Raw genomic sequence first — 21766 nt, 5'->3', positions numbered from 1 at the left:
CTGTCTTATAATTTATTGAAAATTGGGCATTAAAATGATTAAATTCAATGCAGTTATTTTTAACTAATATCAACAACCTTACTTTGTTTACCAAAGGGAATGATTGTATAGTGAACTTGATACAATTAGAGAAACCTGCTCTTGAGTACTACTGTTTTTCATTTCCAATGCTTACACGCATCACAAATGCAGGTATATGAATAGTTGACAGCAGATAAATGATTTATGATTAATTTAAGATCAACAAATTTTAACAAAAATTTAGGTGCTCATGAATATAAAATAATAGTGGAGTGAGTAGGCTTGTAGTGGTTCACAGAAAAAAAATTAATGCAAGCTATTTAATGCAAGTTATTACCCATATAAAAACATTTTTATCCCACCTAGCTGGTAAAAAAATTTAACTTTTGTAATTAGTTCTACACAAAATAGCTTATCATACTTCACTATTTATCATACTCATGAGCATCTAAATTTTTGTTAAAAACTGTCAACCTATGATTAAGATCTTAGTTCATTTTAAGATAATTTATCTTCTGTCAACTATTCATATTCCTGAGTTTGTGATGTGTGTAAGAGATGAAAGCAGTAGTAGTCAAAAGCTGATTTCTCTGATTATATCATGTTCACTATATAATCATTCCCTTTGGTAAAGTAAGGTTGTTATTACGACTATATTGAATTTAATAAATTTTAATGCCCAATTTTCAATATATTAGAAACTGCCATCTTATGGTTTTTCTTTTAATGTGTCCCATTTTGTTTCCCATTTTGTGAACTGTATCATTTATAGTATCTAATTTAATTTAATCATTGTATTAAATATTTAGCCATATTGTTGATATTTATTTTTTTCTTTAAGGGTACTAAAGCTGGTCTACCAAATCTACAAGAAGAATCTAAAGAAACAAACTACTTTGAAAATCTTTTTTCTGAGGTATTTGCACAAGGTGGTGATGAGAATATGTCAAAAAGAGCCAGATTAAATCTGTTAAAAGATGCATATAATAAGTATTCTGCATCATTTGAGGAATCTGACAAAGAAATTACAGAAGAAAATAATACAGGTATTCATAATTCAAAATCATATGTGTTGCATCAGCCACAGATAATTGATAACGTGAGGGAAAGTAATTATCCTCTTCATAATGAGGCGACTGGGCAGTACCTTCAGCTGCAGTCACTTTTCACAAATCCTGGATCATCAAATCAACAGAATGAAGAAATTAAGAAAAAAGATAGTATTTCTGCTATATCAAATGAACTTCTTAAGGCTTGTAAACCAAGACCTCCTCCTCAGGCTGGCTCTGATAACACAATTTCTGAGAAAAATGCTATAAACTTCTTAAGACCACCTCCTCAGGCTGGTTCTGACAACACAGTTTCTGAAAAAAATGTTACAAACCTCTTGCTCAATATCAGACCCAGAAGAAGATCAATGAAAATAGAAGAAACTCAAGGCCGAGAAGGAGACAGCATGTCTAGATTTCCCAATATGTTAGAAAATATGTCTGCAAGGTACATGGGATCAACAAACATTAGAAGTAAGGAACAAACTGCACATACAAACAATATAGGCAGTTCACAAAATCAGAGTAATCCATCATTTTCATCCAATTTTTCTAGTCCTTACACTTCAAGAGATCAGAGTTCTAAAGAATATGACTATAACACTAAGACTGGCACAAAGGATCTTTATTCTGGAATACCTAACTTTCAGAATGAAGCAGAATTAAGAAATGAATCAAACAATTATGACAAAACTGTACCTGTGTATGCTAATCAGGATGGTTCACCTCAATATTCTTCTGACTTACAGAATAGTAGTCATTTATTTGATGGTATAGATTATCAACAAAAAAATGCTGACACTATTAAATATTCTGAAATAAATTCTACCAAGCATAAAAACACGCGTGGTCATTATAATGAACAATGCAACTATAACAACTGTATGCTTTCTGATGGTATGGAAAAGTTGGATATCAACACATATGACAACAATGAAGATTATGCATCAAATATGGAGAATAATTACATGACTATAAAACAATGTCAGGATATTTTAAAACAAGTAAGAGAGAATTTTGGTGAAAATTTGAAAGATGATCCTGACATTTTTGAGCATGAGAACACACCATTTGATCCTGAAGATATAGAACAGAGGCTGATTGATTCGTACAATAAAAGTAATACTAATGAATTCAATGAAAACTTTGAGCTTTTTAATAATAGCGTAGATAAGCAAAATTTTCCCTCTAAAGGAATGGATTCTCTAATTCCAAATGAAATTGATGCTGGTTACTCACGACCCAGTAATTATTATGAAAATATGCAATATGAAGGTGAGAGGAAACAAGCCCATTCAAAAGAATCTAATGTAAAACCTAGTGGAAGTGTAAGAGATATGTTTCATAAGAATTTTCAGGCACAGTGTGTTCAGACAGATTATTTTCCTAGAGAAGAGAAAAAAAGTAATCAAAATTTTAATGAATATACCGAAGACATGCTGAAGTGCAATATAAAACCTGAGGAAACTATTAATAGGAAGGATTCAACTCATCAAATGGCATCTAGATATGAATCTTCAGGAATGAGGAAGAACGATTTAAAACAGTTTTTCACCTGTCTTTCTGGATTTGATAATTTACAGAAAAGCGAAAGTGAGGAAAAGGATATGAAAAGATTTTCTAGAGAATATCAAAATTCTCTTTCCAAATATCAGTCTGACCAAAATAACTGTGATGGATCTTATTTGCGCGCTTCTTCACCAAAAGCAACAACTTCAGATGGTTATTTTCAATCAGACCATCAGCCTCCTCATGCACTGTATGGCCAACAGTTTCAGCAGCAACCACAATCTAAATCTCCTAAAGGGACTGAAGTATCAAATCAAACAAATCAACTTTATTCTATATCACAAAGACAAGAAATTGAAAGAATGCAACAAGACTCACAAAATACTAATAATATAATGTACATGAGAGAAAAACAAGATCCTCACAGGATGTTAAATGAACTTCCTTCTGAAATGTCAAATAGGAAATCTTTTAATTTTGAGGGGAAGAATCAATTTCCTGTTCGACCAGAGAGTCCAGATGTTTCTAAAATGTTTAAAGGTCAAAATACTACAGCTGCAAGTGAAGAATATAAAACAAAATCTGCTGAAAGTGGAAACATTCATTTTTATACAAACAATGATGACCAGAATATTAGTAATCAGTATGACTACAAATACAGTAAATATTGTCAAGAAAATAACTATAATCGAAATCAGCCTTATTTCAGTAATACAGTAGCCAACAATCCCCATTCACCACTCCATGTTTCCCAAGAAGGTTTTGTGAAGAATAATTTGTACAACCAAGTAAATGCAAATGAAAAATCAAATAGCACTGTTTTAGGTGTAGGTGACATACCTAGCCCTCAAGTGTCTATGAATCAAGCTGTTAATGTTGATCAAGGACAGTCCTTCTATAATGGAACTGATAATTGTAACCAACTCTATCCCAATAGTAACAACAGTGCAAAGGCCACAATAAATTCTTCCGGTAATATTGAGAGTGGCTTCACAGGGCAGAACAATGAAAGGCACAGTTATGAAAATGAATTTTCAGTAGATACTAGCTCTGATGACACCAAAAATTCATTTATGAAGAGAAAATATTGTTTCATGCCAAGGTTAGAGAAAAACTTAACTATAGTTAACTCAAGTAAAATAACTTAGTTATTAATTTTTTTTAAATAGTGATAGTTAACAATTTCACAATTTTTTAACTTAGTTGGACATATTATCTACATGTATTGATTGCATGTAATTATATACAAATTTTTGTTATTAAACAAAAAACAATCTCCCAGATAGTGGTTAGTTTTTACTTTACTTATGTGTAATTCTTAAAATTCTCATTACAGCTATTTTAAACCATATGATGACAGACAGTAGAATTCTGTTGTATTCTTTTAAGTTTTTAAATCATGTCCTCCAGAGGAACAAGAGAAATAAATGTAAGCACAAAAACCCTAGATGATTTTCACCAGTACAATTGTGGAGACTTAAAAAATGGTTATCAAAAATATTTTACAAATAAAGAAAACTCATTAATTATATTTAAAAACAACAATTAAGAGTATAAAATAGTATAAGCAAAGAGTATAAGTAAAAGTATGCTAAAATATTGTATACTCACTCATTTATTGTGTTACAAAACAGACTAATAAAAAAAATGAAAAATTTGGCAAGATTTCAGATTCAGAGTACAGAAATATACACAATAACAGACCATTCATTTTACAAACTAATTGCATTTTTTTCATTACAAATATAAAAAAAGAAATATAAGATTCTGTAAAATTTCAGAAAAATTATTTTATGGATATGGAATTTTTTGAAAAAATAAATGCAATGCTCCACTGAATTCAGATTACTCGTAAGTTTTCTTTTGCATACATCAAGAATTGATGCATGCTTAGTGGGCTTATTTAATATTTGCCTGTACCTTTAATTTTCAGATTGAACCTGTAAATGCATGCGACCCAAGAATACAAGAAAATTAAAAAAATTGTAATCATGTTTCAATCATTTTTGGTGGCACAATGGAGATATAATATAACATTATGCCGATCACGTGATTTCATACTATCATTTTATCACTGTCTCATACTATCATCTTGTAGAACATACTGCTAAAATGCACTCTTTCCACACCATGAGGCTCATATCTATTACTAGATATAAGTGATACCTATCATGAAAAAAAAAAATAAGTATTTCAATAACAGTGAATATTTTACACTGTTTATCAACTGTCCCCCAAGTGATTACCAGAGTAAAACATCAAGGACTATAATTAAAAACATCAGATTTATAGTTTAATGGTTTAAAATTAATATAAAAGTATTAAATCAATATAAAGGACAAACATTAGGCTACTTATGGGTTGAGGAGACATATTTATATTTATGGTTGAGACACAGAAATACCCATTACAGAACATTTGTTCTGTAATTTATTTCTGTATCATTTTCATAATTGAATTTGAATACAAAATCATAAATCCATTTTTATCAATGATTATATAATATTTCTTTTGACATAATTTGTAGTCAAGGTCAATTATCATTATGAAAAAGAACATTAATAAGATATGAACACAAAAATTCAACAATTATGCATTACATAAATTATATAATTTGACTTAAACAGTGTAGGTTTATGACAATGGCTCACAGTACATGAAATAAAGTACCATTTTGTGCTTAAACAGTGTTCCAGTGGAAGATTATTCTTTACAGTATTATCTGGGAGCAATAGAACAATATAATTGCAAATTTACATGTTGTGCCCCATCTAAGTAACTAGCTAACTGAACAGGAATGTTGTGCGGCATGGTTCATCTTGATGTTTTTTGACAAGTTAATATGAACTGTATCCATACAATACACTTCATATTATACATTCACTTCATATTTTCAAACATCCCCAAAATTGAAAATTTGCTATCTTCATTCTCACAGTCATCCCAGTCAAACTTGGCATTTTTTATACACGTAAAATTTTTTCATTCCTAAAATTCTTTCATTCAGTGAGCTACTTTCCCAAATATACTAAACATTTTTAATTTTCATTTTATGCTAATCATATTCTAGTTGGTGGAAAATCTAATTTTTGGAGGCATTTTATGAATCATGTTCCATAGACTCTTATATTTATACAGAGCTCCTATATTTCTCACAAAGCTACTGATATTGTGAACCACATTAGAATATCAATCATTCTTTGATTATCTTAGTAAATGGTTGACAAAGGTTTCACACAGAAGGAAGGTTTTTAGATACACTTGCAATTCTGAATGTTACTTCTAAGGTAATTATGTTTACTTTAGATCTTTCAGTATTGTAGCCTTTCAGTGGCTCATCTTCTTTGATGACCCAAATATTCATAATATTTTCCTGTCAATTAAGCTATCTTTTCCACAGCATAAATAATGATATGATGAGGACAATTTAAGAAGAATGCATCCACCTACTATTTGTTAAAGAAAGAACTTCATAGAAAAGAACAAAAATAAACATACATTAACATCTTCAAATTGCCTTATAATCCAACACCTATTCCTCCAAGCCTAAAATGTTTTTAAGATGAAATTAAATTTTAGAAAGTGATTTTCCTGCAAATATCTTTCACAAAAATATCTCAATTTTACTAACAAAAACATCTCTAAAAATGAAAAATAAGTATAAGGTATTAATTTAATTGTAATTTTTCGCTGTTGTATTACTGAACTGGAAACCTGCTGTTCTATGTTTGTTTATTGAAATTAGTGTAGTTTTCATTTCTTTTTTGTACTGGTCACTTGTCTATATCCCAAACCTCATTATTTATTACTTTCACTGCCACGTTCCTTCACCTTGCCGATTGATTAGATCCATCAAAGGACAACCTTTACCTGTGGTTACTATTTCTTTCATATAAAAATTATTTATATTTGGTACGTCCCATACCATATTTCTAAGCATGATTTTAGTTGATAAATGTTTATCATGTTCGTTTACACATTTGTAAAGGAAGTGGAAAACTGAATTCAATGAAATATGCAATCCAGTTTTATTTTGTGATTTTTTAATCACATCATTATAACATTTAACTGGGAAAAGATCAGTATAACAGACCAATAAAAAAGGAATTAAAGTTGTAATTCCAGAAAGTGTATATAAACATGTAAGTAGACTTACATAAGCTAATAAAAAATTTTATTAAAAAAGAGATTGAGTAAAGAATATTACGTTTAGTAGAAGATTCTATTCATCTGAATCTCCCATTAAAAAAAAATTGCATGTGCTAGAAAATTGGCCCTTGCCGACTTAGGTTACCAAATTTATTTACTCAATTTTTTAATTAAATATACCACAAACTAATTTTAGCCTTTTAATTAAAAGACTTGCTTATCACATAACTCTACGTAATAGAAAACAAAAATAATTTTTTTAAAAGATTTTCCATGGCAATTTAGAAGATTAAGAAAGAAATTAATGTACCCCTTTCTTTCAGAAAACTTACTTGCTTACTCTTGCCTTCACTCAGTAAAGAGTAAAATCTTTTTACAATTTCTCAGTTTTATTATACAGTGCAATTTACATAAATTCAATAATCCTACATGAAGCATATTATATACTTGCATAAAATGCTTGAATTCATATTGGACCAAAGTTAATAAATTTTAATTCTTTCTAAAAAAAATTTGATCAGTGGCCAATCTCCTTCAAACCTTACTCATTATTTAGTTTTTGTGCATGTCAAAAAAATCTTAAATGTACATGAATCTATTCAATTTGACAAGCGTTCGTTCTAGAAGTACTGTGAATGTTTTATGATTTCTAATAATATAACAATATTAATAAATCAATTAAAATTTTACCTTAAATATTGTTTATACAATGAACTGTTAGAATATAAATTCAGTTTCACTAGAATGTATGTTTCCATACACATAGATTATGTGCTTAAAATGTAGTATGGCTTGGCTTCAATAGCCAAAAAGAATTATATAGTTTGTTTTTTGAAAATTGAAAGGATAGAAATCCAGTGATAAAATGAGTAATTTCAGTAATAAATGAGTAAGATGATACATACATGTCTGTTGCTACAGCAAGTGAATGAGTATATATATGCATCTCTAGACTGCATTAGTTCTTGCCATGATAGGACTGATAAATGTGGCTCTCATCACTAGTGATTTTTCACATTTTTGGATAACATGAAAGGCTAGTAGTTCTTCAGGACAGATAAGAGCTGAATCATCAGGCTGTATGAGTCAGTGTTTTCTGCCTAGATATTTTTCTGGAGATATCTATGATCATTTGAAATACTGCAACACTTGTAATGCATGCCCATCGTCTACATAGAAAAATATATTCTATAATCAATAAATTAAAAATGTTTTTATTTGACTTGCTCATAGTTTTTCAGTTTTAAGTAAGTTCATAAAAATGTGAGTAGAAATCAATCTGCTAATAAAACTTATTGAAATCAATTTTTTTTAAAATAGTGTATTATCAAATAATAAGTGATTGTATTTGAAAATACAGCTTTTTTGAGTGAAAAGAGTAAGACCCCGCATGTTGTTGTTGTAATTTACAAGAGATGTAAATTATTTTGTAGTAAATGTGTTGTTAGCTTTCTTTCCAAACCCTTGATAAAATATTTTAAATCATTAAAAAAATATATAATTAAGATTAACTATTTAGAATTAATTATATTTATATTACTCTTACTTTTATTTTATTAATTTATTTTTAGTTTTTATGTAAACTTGCACAACAGATAAGTAAAAAAGAGTAACTGAGAGCTAAACCTGTGACTATTGAGATTGAAATGTGAATTAGTACTTTATGCAACTTTCCCATTTTGAGTGCAGTATGTACAGATGCAAATAATGTTTTAGTTGTTATTGTTCTTGAAATCATGATCATTCTTTCTTGCACACTTTCAAATTACCTCTGCAGTAATCCTTCTGATTTGTAGACTTTATACACTAGTGGAACAATTTTAATTTTTATTGCCTTAAATAAAGAATTTTTTGCAATCATCACACTTACCTTCCTACTCATTCCTTCTTTATTTTACTTCATTTTTCCATCATACTCTACAGACATTTTCATTTTAATATAAAATCTTGTAGAATCTTATTCGTTTACATTTCTTTCTACACTTACATGTTTAATACAAACTAATGTTTATCTTTGACTTATTTTCAAAATAATAAAACTTTTTCATAATAAAACTACCCTCCCATTTATCAGTACAAAATGATTAAAAAATTTCTTGCAGTTGTTTCTCTCAATAACAAAACATTCTTATCTCATTATTACCATATCGTTTATTAGTCACATGGATTTTCCACCTTATTTATATCCTTTGTAGGTCTCATATTTTTCTAACTATATATTTCATTTTTTTTATTGATAAACATTAGGAATATCTAACCACCATATATATATGATCTTCCAACCATATAACCATATGCTCTTATACCACCTTACGACAGGCATTTCCTTGATAACATTGTAGGAGAGGATGAAATGAAAAGAAAATTCCCATTCAGATTTAATTTAAGTTGCTACTTCTATCTTGTTTAATCTGGTATAATTTTTTAGCTGTCCCAGTAGGGATGGACCCAGTAGTTTATGAGCATGATCAACAATATTTTTGGGATGGATGTCCCAATCTGCTTTTACACCTTCACTAGTTAATACCAGGGGAGCAATTGATTGTTGACTATACCAGTCCTTAACTAAACAACAACATTTTTACATCAATATAACATAATCTTTTATTATTAATAAAATTATTTATGTGAACAATCATACCACTAAACTTCTGTTGATATATTTCCTTCACATCTGTTAATGTATTTGTACATCCAGATAGATCTTATTAATCCATTAACCACCCTAACATGTTACTGTTTCTTTGTTATGTATCCTTTCGATGACAAGCTACAACTTTGTCAACTGTCCTACTAATGACAAATGCAAAATTAATTTGCATCATATGCAATGCATTTTAACTGGGGTAATCCTTAGTAATTTTTCCTTCCAGTGTTCTACTCATGCAATTAATATTTTAATAAGTAAAAGTTAAATGTTTGCTCTCTTCTCTGGTTCTCTATAAATGCCTTTTTCAGTTACTTCTTTTTACTCGTCAGTACATAATAGTGTTACCCCTTAATGAATCCACACTGATCATTTAATTAATCTTCTTCCACCTTGTTTATCAATTTCCAAATTTTAATTCTTACCATTTTTCCAGGAAAAGTTATTCCAACATAAAAAAACTACCTGGACATAATATAGTTTCTCAAACAAATTTTTCAATGGGACAACCTAAGAGAAGAGTCTACAGATAAGGCAAACAGAGGAAAGAATGTCAATTAAGAAATGTGAAACAAGTATCTAATTTCAGTGTTTTACATATTTATATATTGGAACAGGTTTTACGGATTAATGTGACTAGTGTTTTTAACTAATCAATCTAAAGTTGTGGCTACAATTGTTTTCCTGCACTATTCACCTAGAAGATAAATCTTACCTATTATGCAACAATAGAAAATTGTTTATTTATTTGTAATAAAAAGTTGTCTAAATAAATAGAACACAACCACAAACTCTGTCTCTTTCTTTACTTTTTTGTTTTAATGAAAATATTTTTTTTTTGTTATCCTATCGTATTGATGAAAAATTATTCTTTTACTTAAAAAATTGGTTGGTTTTTTAAAAATATATAATGTGTGTATGTTGTGTGTGTGTATGTGGTGTATGTGTGTGTTATGTGTGTGTGTATAGACTTTGATTTGTTCTAAAAATTCAAGGTTTGAATCTCAGTTGCACTCTTTTTAGTTATTTGTTGCCTTTAAATAAACTGCACCTTCAGCTTTAAAAAAAACTGTAAATGTTTTACATGAGTTCAATACAGTATTCAGTTGACTTTTATTTATAATATGAAACATGTTCTTTACTGGTATTGTGAATGTTATACAGAATAAGATAAATAGAAAATCATATATTAAACCTAGGTAAGCAATAATAGAGACCAGGCCTTTAATAAATTTTAAGATTTGGATTATGAATCCATTATTTAATTGAAAATAATGACTCAAAAAACTAATTTCTGAAAGTGAGTTAGTGATTAAAAAGTGAAAGTTGATACAAAAGAAATATCAGCTGAATCTTAAATATTTGATATGTACTTGTTTGTAACTGTGCATGATCTGGATAAATGTTAATAACTTGTGCTTTCGAACCTATTTTATGATTTCAAATTATTTCCCAGATTGAAAATTCATTGATAATTCACTGATAATAAATAATAAATCTCACTTCAGGACAAAGTATTGAAAAAATGTGAGTGCTATCAGTAAAGGAGTACACCCAGAAGCTCAATTTTTTTCATTAGTTAACTTTCAAACTAGTGTGCATGATTGAGTTCAAAAGATTCCCATCCATTGTTGAAGTGATTGCCTTAAATGCTAGTAATCATCCTCATTATCTGTGCATCCATTTTTGTGATGCCCTAGCATGAAAATCCTATGGCATGTACACTGGTGTTGAATTCCAACAAGGGGTTAAATCTGCTTGCCCACAACAAAGGAAAATATTGTTGCCAAAGACAGCTTTTTGATTGCTGCTTGCAACTGTTATTGGCCAATAACTTAAATTTGTGATAAAACTGTAGCATTTTAACTCTTTTAAAAGAGCATCATGCTTCCTTAAATTGACCAAGCACAGATCTACATTGACAGCTAACTTTACATTTCCCAGATAGACATCTATTTTTCAGAGCATCTTCATGAGCATACTGTATTTTTTTGCTTACCTTTTACAAAAACTTCATGGTCATTGCCCTCTAAAAAGGCTTTAATGTAAGGCTCACCTACTGCAAGGCTTTAATGGTTTATCATCAAAGAACAATAGCACATGTTAGAATAAATAAATCTTCATTAATGGAAAACTTTCTCCGCCAGAAGCAACTTTTCTTGATTAGGATTAATCAAACTTAATCAAGTATTTTTTCTATCACATTAATAATAAATAATGCAAGGTGAAAATAACCAGAACTATGATTTTTTCAGAAATATTTTTAGTCCATCACAAACCCTTTCATACAATAAGCCAATATGAAAACATATGTATGAAATGGAATATACCAAAAAGTTTACTATTATTTTAACTTTGGATGTTATTTTTGTGTATATACAACTACAAACCATGTTTATCGTGCCAATAATTTGTTCTGTGAGCACACATTATCCTGTAGTTAATGTGAACAGTTTTTATAATAGTTTGATTTCAGAGATAAGTTACATTGGTTCATGTTTATGAGGTTTGTGCTGTTGTATTTATGTTTAGTAATTTTCTGATGACCTTTTCCAATGGGAAAGTTTGTGGGCAGGAATATTTTGGTAATTTGACATCATACAGAAATAGAAATGTTGGGCCACATCTTTTTGAAATATTTGTTTAAAGAAATATTCTTATAATAAAAATTTTCTCAATTTTGTACAAATTTAGTTTGATAGGTTTTTACGACTTATTTAACTGAAAGATATCTCTAAATTGGTAAGTTTTCTATTATTAGATGGTTCATTTCAGTTAGTAATAAATTTATAAAGTTTTAATTTTAATCTGTTAGTGAAAAAAGTATGATTAAGTATAACTTAATATGTATGATTAAGTATTTAATGTATATAGCAGAAACTTTTTTTCTATTTTTGTTGTTGTTTAGGGTTTGATAGAATCCCTTAAACTAAAACGTCCTTTTCTTAATCTCAAAATGGAGGATCAACCTGTGTAATTTGCAGTCTTTCATCCCTGCTTTGTAATTTAATTCATAAAATGAAAATCCATTTTCCATAAAGATTTTCTCTCTGGAGAATAGTGTGAATTTTAATGTTTTTAGTCTGAATGCTGTTCACTTAGAAATATATTCGACATGACAAATACATTAGAATTTGCTGCAGACACAACTTTTGCCAATTTTTATTTTATGTCAGACAGGATTTGAAGATAATCAACCTCATCAACATGCTTTGTTACACTTGTTAGTTAACAAATAAAATTTTAGTATTCTTAAAAACTATTTAACTGTTGCTAACCAACTTTGTGACTAGTTCAGAGGCAAAAAATTACTTTTTCCATTGATTTTATCCAATTATTTGGTATATTTTGTCATAATTCATAAAGAATAATCCTAATTCTTAAAAAATGGCATTTGCTGACTAAGCTAGTGTTATTCTAAGAATTTGTCGTAATTTAATTAGATATTACACCAAAAGATAATTTATTCAAATTTTAAAATGAATCCTAAATTTGGTGTGTTTAAACAGAAGTACACCAAATGCCGATCTCTTAACAAAATTCTAATTTGTTGTTTTCCTTAGGTCAATTAACATGTCACATTAGAAATACTGTAGTGACTTGTTTTATACACATTGCAGCTGCAGTTTATTATTAGCATCCATCACCATTTAAATAATTCATAGCAATTCATTTATTTTAGTAACGCCAACATAATTTCTACTGGTTCCAGAATGGTGTACATAATATTTGTATCCCCTAATGCCATTACAGACTACATTTTTTAGTATTCAAAATTTATAGATTATAATTAGAAGAAAACTTCTACATTATATTTTCTGTTTTGTATTTAGTGGCAGCCCCTGTGAGGAAGAGAAATTGGAAAAGGCTGTCAGCGACCAGTCTTGTTATAAATCTTACATTGAAACGCTTATTGATAATTCTCTTCAAGAAAACAAGGATGATGTATCAAAACCTTCTGCAGAAGTAAGCCAGGTAAGATAAAAGAAATTTATTTGCTTTTGTCTATTTGTTAGTTTACTGTTCATGTATCTTACTGTAACTACATTAAGTGTTTGAATTGAATCCTTGTGAATTGAAATTGAATCCTTGTGAATTGAAATTGAAAACTGTAACTTCTATTTTCAAATTCTGCCAAATTAGTTACCCTTCCATTATCAACTTTTTATGTATGAAATAAAATATAAATTGAAAAATATCGGAATAAATTACAGTATTTTTGCAATATCTTCAGTAAGAGGTTAGCCAAATGCTCTGCAAGGAAAGTTTCTTGTAGGAAGTGAACAATTTGTGAGAGGAAGAGGAAAAGGGACTGAATTGAGACTTTAGTAAGAGGCTTAAGTAAGATTTGACAAATAAAGTGAGAAGTGAAGAGGTAATGAAAAATGAATTAAAGAAAAAAGAGTACTTATGTGGAAAGTACAAAAAGAAAGGTAAATTTGTTTAGAAGAAATGGAATCCTGACTACAGCATTGGAAGGGTTAGTAGAAGGAGAAGGAAGGGAGGAAGAAAGCTGAAATTAACAGAGAGGTGAAGACTGGAAACTACCAGGGGACAAAGGAGAAGGCTTAGGAAAGAAATGGAACAGTGGCATAATGGACTTGCTGCCAGGCTGAACACCAGAAGATGATGAAAGTTAATTTTATGTTAATAAATGATGAAAGACTGTTTACAACCCCTCAGATGGTTGTATACCTTAAACTGAAAATATGTCCACTTTTCAACCAAAAAATTATTCATTGGAATAATAACCTTTTCATTGGAATTCAGAAATGAGAGAGGAGAATGTAGTCTGTCCTCATTCCTTATCAACTTGTACTAGAAGCAGTATGGGAAGTGAAAAGACACATTTTTAACTGGAATAACTTTAATTGGATTCATTGATGTTGTTTTTTTGGCAGAAATTCTGAATGGCATGGATTTGTTAAGAAAAGGATCAAATAAAACAAAGACAATGAAATATGACAAAAAGGAGGGTTATGAAAAATAAATTATAAAGTAAATTATAAATTATAAGTTATTTAGGAAGTAAAGTTAAAGGATAAATAAATAAAGGACAGCTTGCCTGCGCATGTGTAGGCTTTCGCTGACCTTGAGAGTATACAAAACAAATCTTGGAGATATTTCCTGTCAATTGACCTTATGTTGAAGTGATTAAGCTATTTTTTGGTTTTCTAAATATATAGACCATTAATTTTGGGTACCTTTAGCCCATACTCTATTACCTGATCATTCAGTGAACAAAGTTTTGTTTTTTAAAAGTTGAAGTACATCATGAAGATTAGTTTGTATGTTACCTGGTGAGCTAGATTGTTTCTGGTTGTAGTGTTGTTTCTGTGTGCACATACATATTATCAAAGATGGCTAACAAAGGAAGGCTGACAATTTTCTGTTCTGCTCAGAATAGCTCACAAATGTGTCATCAAGCAAGTAATAATCTTGGAAAGTTCCTCAATTAAGGAATAAAAGAGATTTTTTGAGGATTTCGCAGAGAAGACTCAAGTTTGGGGTCTGATGACATATCTGTGGGTCATTCCAGTAAACAACCGTCCAGTGGGCTGACAATCCAGTAGAACGCCCCTCCATTGGATTGACCATCCAATAGAATGTCCAGACAGACTGGAAATAGGTTCTCAGCCCATTTGTACATTTTTTTTTTTTTTAATGTACAAGATGAAGATGAATGTTGCAATTTGAGGCTCAATTTTGTCCTGCCTCCAAGATTCTTGCAACAAATTCAAAAGTGTACTTATTTAAAGTGTATTATTTAAAGCATTTTTGAATTTTTTAAAAATGAACAACAAAAATTAAGATATTATATAATTAGTATGTACCCCCTACGTTTTGAATTTCATTTAATTTTGATAACTCAGTCAGGGCAAATAAAGTTTTTAATTAAGAAACACATGTTAATGAGGAAATTTGTGCCTTTAGGGGGATTGTGCATTTTGAACATTTTCATAAGGATATAAGGATTAAAAGCATAAAATTAGGACTTCACTAGTAAAATCAACCTTCTTTAATAAATTAATTTATTGATTTAAAGCCTAAACAATTTTATCTGCTTTTTATTGCATTGTTTTAACTTATGACTTTTTTCCAATAATTTAACTTTATTTAAAAGCATTTAGTTTATATAAAGAAATTTATTTATTATTTTATTATATTTGATGTAATAATGATCGGAAATAAAGTTCTGAAGTAAAAAGATCAGTTTTGAAACGCACACTAATAAAACTACCACATCAGGTACTACAAATTTTCACAACCTATCAACAAAACAACAATGAGATTAAAAAAATTGTAATAATTGCGATGAATAGCTTGAATATCTTTATCAGTGAATATCTATTTATCAATGTCAATGAATATTTTCTTTTTTTTTACTTTTGAAAAAGAATTCAGCAACTAAATTAAAAAATATTAAAAAGTATTATCTTTTAAAGATTTTTTTAAAGTACTTGCTCTTCCCTGTATTCTACTTCATTTTATAATATTATTATTGCATCATATTTTTACTATAAACTATTAGATTGAATTTATTAAATTATGTTATCTAATTTCTACTGTCAGTATTTAGAGCAATTTTATACATTTTTTTGAAAAAGTCTGTTTTATAAATTTATAATTAATTTATTAAACATTAATTATTAATTTATTTAACATTTTTTTCTTAGTGGTGTGAATTATTTCATTTTATTAATTATGTCTCGCATATCAGTGAAAATGGTGCTTCTGCTACGTATTTTATTAAATGATGCATAATAATAAATTGGAAAATTACGTTTAAATTATAAAAATAATGTAATGGAATAATGTTCCCAAAAACCATGTTAAAAACAACTTCTGTCATTTCTTACATAAAAAATACTTAGCATTTTACTTGGACACATAATTTTTAAAATCTTCATATTATAAATAACTTTTCATGGATAAATTCAGATGAAGAAAAAACCAAAATCATTATTTTAAGTGTCTTGAAATGTAAATTTATTAAGTGTAGCCTTAATTTACAAAAGATACTGTATTTTATATGTTGCAAATAAAAATAAATTGATATTGTTACAGGGATCAATTATTCAAGGGAAGAATGACGTTGTTGAATTAGAAACAGATAAGGCAATTGACTTAGTTATGAATGAATCAGGATGTCAGTTAGATTCAAAATTGTGCCTGGAGATTACGCAACGTTTGACAGATACATTAGTTCAATCTCATAAGGATATTCCAACTCCATGCCTTGTTGCCTTAGGTCAGTGTCAGTTAAACATAATTATAAGCACTAATAATAGTCAGCATTTCATTACTCAAAATTGTTTAATCATATTCATTCACTTAATTTCTGTATCTATATATCTGTAACTATAATCACTGTGCAACACAAACTGTAATACAGTGTCTCAGATTACTTTTGATGTAACTGTTGTTTCAGTTACACTGTACAATGCTTACCAAGAAAATTTTGATATTAAATAAAAACTTCCCTTAAGTGGTTTAATCTAAGGGATCAGAATGTAAAAACAGAAATTAAAAAAAAAATTATTTACTGTAAACTCTTAGCTTAAAATTTTTAAAAGATGTCTGTGTTAAAATTTTTAACACAGACACAGAACTCAGAATGCTATAATAATGCTATATTTACATACCGAAAATGTCATATACAAATGAGATGTTGATTACTATATTTAGTATTTAATAACCATAAAAAAATTCTTAGAGCTGCATGTAAATTACTCATTCATATTTTAATGCATATTTAAGCCTTGCAGTTAATTTTTTTTTTGTTATATAAGTTTCTCTGGTGAAGGAAGATTTTTTTTAAATTCAATGTATTATTAATTTTTTTTTGGCACGTCATCATTGCGTACTATTATTAGATGTAATAATTTATATCTTGATGTCATTCTTATTGAAGAAGAAATTTTGTGTTTCTGTCCAACTGTGAGTTTGTTTTCATGTGAAAATTCAAACAAATTGGTTGGAAAAGTTAGGGTAAAGAAAAAATATATATCCTGCATTCCAGAGAGCCTTAGCTTACACTTGGTGGTAAAACATAGATAGTATATTTGCACATATTTCTTATTTTAAAGATTGCAGATTTTTCAACTTATTTATTATGAGATCAGCATTTTTTGATTCAGACTATTTTTTTTATAGCTGTTTTTATACTCTCATAAAAAAGCAGAATAGACCTCAAAAAAAAATTAAATACTAAAAAATGAAAAATAAAAACTTTGCTTTTTGCAAATTTTTTCTTCTTAATTCTGTACCAAAATTGTCATTAAGTTCCTAATTTAGCACATGTAAAAGTAAAGATTTAAAAGAGAACTGCAGAAGTAATATTTATTAAAGCCACTTTTATTATTTTATACTGATAAGTAAAATATTAACTCTACTTTAATCTTGTCTTAATACTCACAAGACAAATAATATCTAATAAATTTGTAGAATCAATTTTTTTACTAAATTTTTATAGAATTCAACATTTACTTGTAATTGAAATTTATCTCTTACTGAAAATTAATGATAATGAATTTTGAAATAATTTTAACTCATGTCTGTTATATTAAAAATAACTATTTTTGCAAATTTTTTGCTAACAGAAGAACCAGTGTACTTGCAGCAACTGAAAAAATTACGATGGGATCACCTTCGCCACATTGAACGAGAAGTAAAAAGACTAGAATCTCTGGAAAGGTTAGGATTTTTTTTTATTATAAAATTGTTTCTATAAGATATTCGCAAAAAATTTGTGGAATCTAATTTTTTATTTTAGATTGGGAATATAGCAGGTGAGTGACAAAGGGATCATGATATGAGGTGATAAATTTAAAACAGTGTGAACTAGACTAAATCAGACTTCTGATTGCTCTAATAATGTTTGATTCCTGCTTAGAAGTAAATGTTTAAAAATAATGTTTTATTTTATTATCATTAATAAATGTACAAAGATAACATGATAAAATGAAAAAGAAATTATCAGATATGATGTAATTAGTTTTATCTGACAAAATCGCTAGCATTAGAATTTTCTGGCTAATGATATCTATCAAAAATTATTGTCCTTGTAAAAATAGTATATTATTCATTTTTAATACTTTTTATCCAGAATATTGTTTTTTGTTAAAATCTATGTTTATTTAATATAATTTATTATATTACTGCATTTCTTAATGGCTATCACCTGCGACTTTTAGAAATGTAGTTGTGGAAATTGCTAAAAAATTAATACTAATTTAGAATAGAATTTGGACTTGAAATAGAAATAAAAACATTGGAAAAATTTAATTATAAATTGTTACATTATTTTTACTCCATTGTACATCTATATTGTTTTCAATTGGTATGGTAAAAATTCTTTACAGTTTTTGATGTACCGATTTTAATTCTGACAATTTATCTTTACAAAGTTTTCCAACATATTCGTCAGAGCTTTCTTTATATACTGTGTCATAATGTCTAAATATACCTTTATAAACTGCAATAGAAATAAAACAAATCAGACATGAAATGGTTTTCCTTTCACAACAAAACTTGTGTAATTCCATCTTTCTCAGAAAATGTAATGTTCTTTTTCAGTTGCCCGTTTTTTACTTAATAGAATATTAATCAAAAAACATTATAATGAATAAGAATTAAGACTTATAAAAACGCATCCAAATTTCTTATAAAATGTTAACAATAAAAAATCCAGAATATATCTACACACTATTCTCTGGTGGGCTGTCCATAATAGTTTTATGGGTCGTACATTTGACATGCTTCTGTTTGATGAATGAAATGGGATATCTTTTCACGTAACAGATCTTGTACATGTAATTAACCCTTATTCAGCCATTTGGAAGAAAGTAAAATCTTCAGCATTTTATATAGTGGGAATTTTTTTTGGGGTAATTTGGCTGGACTATTCTGAGGTTGTTTCTTAATCTTGTTTAGTTTTTCAAAGAATGTGTGTTTTTGACTGATACAATGGTCATGTTCAGACTGATATGTCATTTAATTATAAAGTTATTGTAATCCAGTTCCTAATAAAAAAAAGCTACTGAACCATATGTCCAAGGATTAAGGATTTTGAAGTAAAAACATCATACTACACATGCTAAAACCCCAGGATAATGTTTATGAAACTTGATTGGTACATATCGAATATAACTATCAGAAAAATCAGAGTTGGCAAATTTATTTCCATGCAACATTTATAATCAGTAAGACTTTGTTTTTTTATTATATATTTTCATGCAATACTTGTCTTAAGTTCTTTGTTTTAATTCCTTTGTTTCAATTTTTTTAAGTATCATTCATTCGTTTTTAAATATGCATAGATGTTTATTGTTTCACAAGAAACAATAAGAAAACTAATTAAAAATAAATAGCTTCTATAAATTGTTTATACAAATAAATATTTGAGACTTTTTATTATTTTTACTGTTAATACATAATTGTGATACAAAAAATAGCTAAAAAATATAGAATCATAATTGGAATCTACAGTCGTCACCTCATGTTACAAATTTGGTTCCACATTTACTATATAAGGATTAAAGAGAATAATGCTCATACAACTCTTGAAGAAAGCAATATGTCTTTTAAATTATATCCATATCTTTTAAATTTCTCAGTTTAATATCTGAGTAAGGTCCACAAGAAAATTGTATTAATTCATTTACTCCAGATTGTCCAATCCTGGGAAAGTCAAGGCAAATGTTTTAGGAAATGCATGGAATAATTATGTGGATTTCAGTCCTTATAAATGCTCTTGCAAGCTATTTGAAAAAAGAGAACTGTTCAATACAAAAAGCATTACATGTCAGTCAAGGGGATGCTTTTTTTGACACGATTTGGGATCTTTGTATAAGCTATTAGCACAAAAATTTGCCTTGGCAGAAAATAAGTAGAACAATTCTATCCACTAAATAGAACAATTTTCTGAGTGCAGCCTATGTACCTAACAGATAGTAAACAATACTATGACAAAATAATGGCAATCCCTTTAACATCAAGAAAGACAGGAATTAAAACTTAGCCATTATATGTAATATATTATAACCACATAATGTATTAATCAGCCAATGTCAGTGTTTAATAGTCAATTTTAAAACTTCCTTACTGATACATTAAATATTTTGTTATTATGTCAGATAAAATTAAATATATATTTTTTACAGATTAAATTTTGAGGAGAAATTACTCTGTAAATTACAACATACTTATAAAATTTCAGTTTATTCTGTTATTTTCCATTACACTATTTCTGAAAATTTTTATTAAATTTGTGAATTGTAATTGAACCATAACCTAGAATTCATTATGCACAAAGGATATTGAACTGCCCAGTTATAAACCCAAAATAAAAGAAAAAAGAAATCAGATTTTACCTCTCAGAATTTGACAAAACTAAACTAGCTAGCCATAGCTACAACAAAATAAAGACCTATGGATTTAGTCTTAGAAAGTTCTAACAAGTTAATCTTAACAAGTTTTTTGTTATACTCTTAATCTAAAATTTTAATATCAAAAAATTATTGTATTTTTTCCAGATTCTTGGACACCTGTGGTTGTGGACATATGATGTACACAAAGAATAATGGTTAATTGTTGATTACATTTTTTTACTGTATTTATAATGATTAAATTATTATTTGGGTCATTTAATTGTTTTTTGCAATTATTAAGTTATTGTTCTGTGCAGTCCTGTAAAATGTGTTTGTAATTTTTTTGTATATTCTTACTTAATATGATGCTTATCTTATTAAATGTTTCACCCATATTTATAATTTCCTTGGTTTTTGATTATGAATATATTTTAGTGTTATCATGGTACACTGCAAAACAAGTTAACTATATTTTTTATGCTAATTACATATGTTTTTCATAATGTATGTATATTGATTTTTTAATTAATATACATTTAATTATTTTTTTTAAATTAAAATGTTAACTTTACTATATTATTACTTTTTTTAGTATTTTAATTTATTGAAAGTGGAACATTAGAAAAATTGAATGAATGTTATGAACTAAATCTTGCATTACATATCATTCATATCAATTACATATCTGTTGGATGTTTACATATGCATACATGAGGGGGTAAAGAACCTTAAAAACAGTGCTGTTATGATGCAGTAAAACTGTAACAGGGTGCTGACTCTGCCTCCAGGTAAGTGGTCTTAACAGCAGTCTTCCATCTTCTTTTGTAAAACATATTCGAGCTAAACAATTATCACATCTGTTATCCTCTACCATGAAAAAAAAAAATTAATAAATTTCCTTATTAATTGTAACCATTGATACATGCAAAGCTACTGTAAATTTACAGAAAATCAATTTCTCTTTGTAAGCACTACTTGTAGTGCTACAGTCTATTTGCAGTCTGCTACTTTGTAGCAAA

At 28.2% G+C, this 21766-nt stretch overlaps 1 protein-coding gene across 2 annotated transcripts in view; it reads left to right on the top strand.

Annotated features, from left to right (window-relative positions):
- LOC142320499 (uncharacterized) overlaps positions 1-21056 on the top strand; it is a 73791-nt gene extending 52735 nt beyond the window's left edge. For both annotated transcript variants that reach the window (XM_075358367.1, XM_075358362.1), the window contains 5 exons: positions 863-3681; positions 13209-13350; positions 16444-16627; positions 17979-18072; positions 20913-21056. In XM_075358367.1, the coding sequence (XP_075214482.1) occupies positions 863-3681; positions 13209-13350; positions 16444-16627; positions 17979-18072; positions 20913-20967 (3294 nt within the window). In that variant the 3' untranslated portion in view covers positions 20968-21056. The remainder of the gene's footprint in view (positions 1-862; positions 3682-13208; positions 13351-16443; positions 16628-17978; positions 18073-20912) is intronic.
- Positions 21057-21766: the final 710 nt, after the last annotated feature.

This window comes from Lycorma delicatula, chromosome 1 (assembly GCF_047948215.1).
Source record: "Lycorma delicatula isolate Av1 chromosome 1, ASM4794821v1, whole genome shotgun sequence".
Taxonomy (NCBI): domain Eukaryota; kingdom Metazoa; phylum Arthropoda; class Insecta; order Hemiptera; family Fulgoridae; genus Lycorma; species Lycorma delicatula.
The sequence above is the reverse complement of the archived record's forward strand: the minus strand, read 5'-3'. Positions and strand labels throughout refer to the sequence as shown.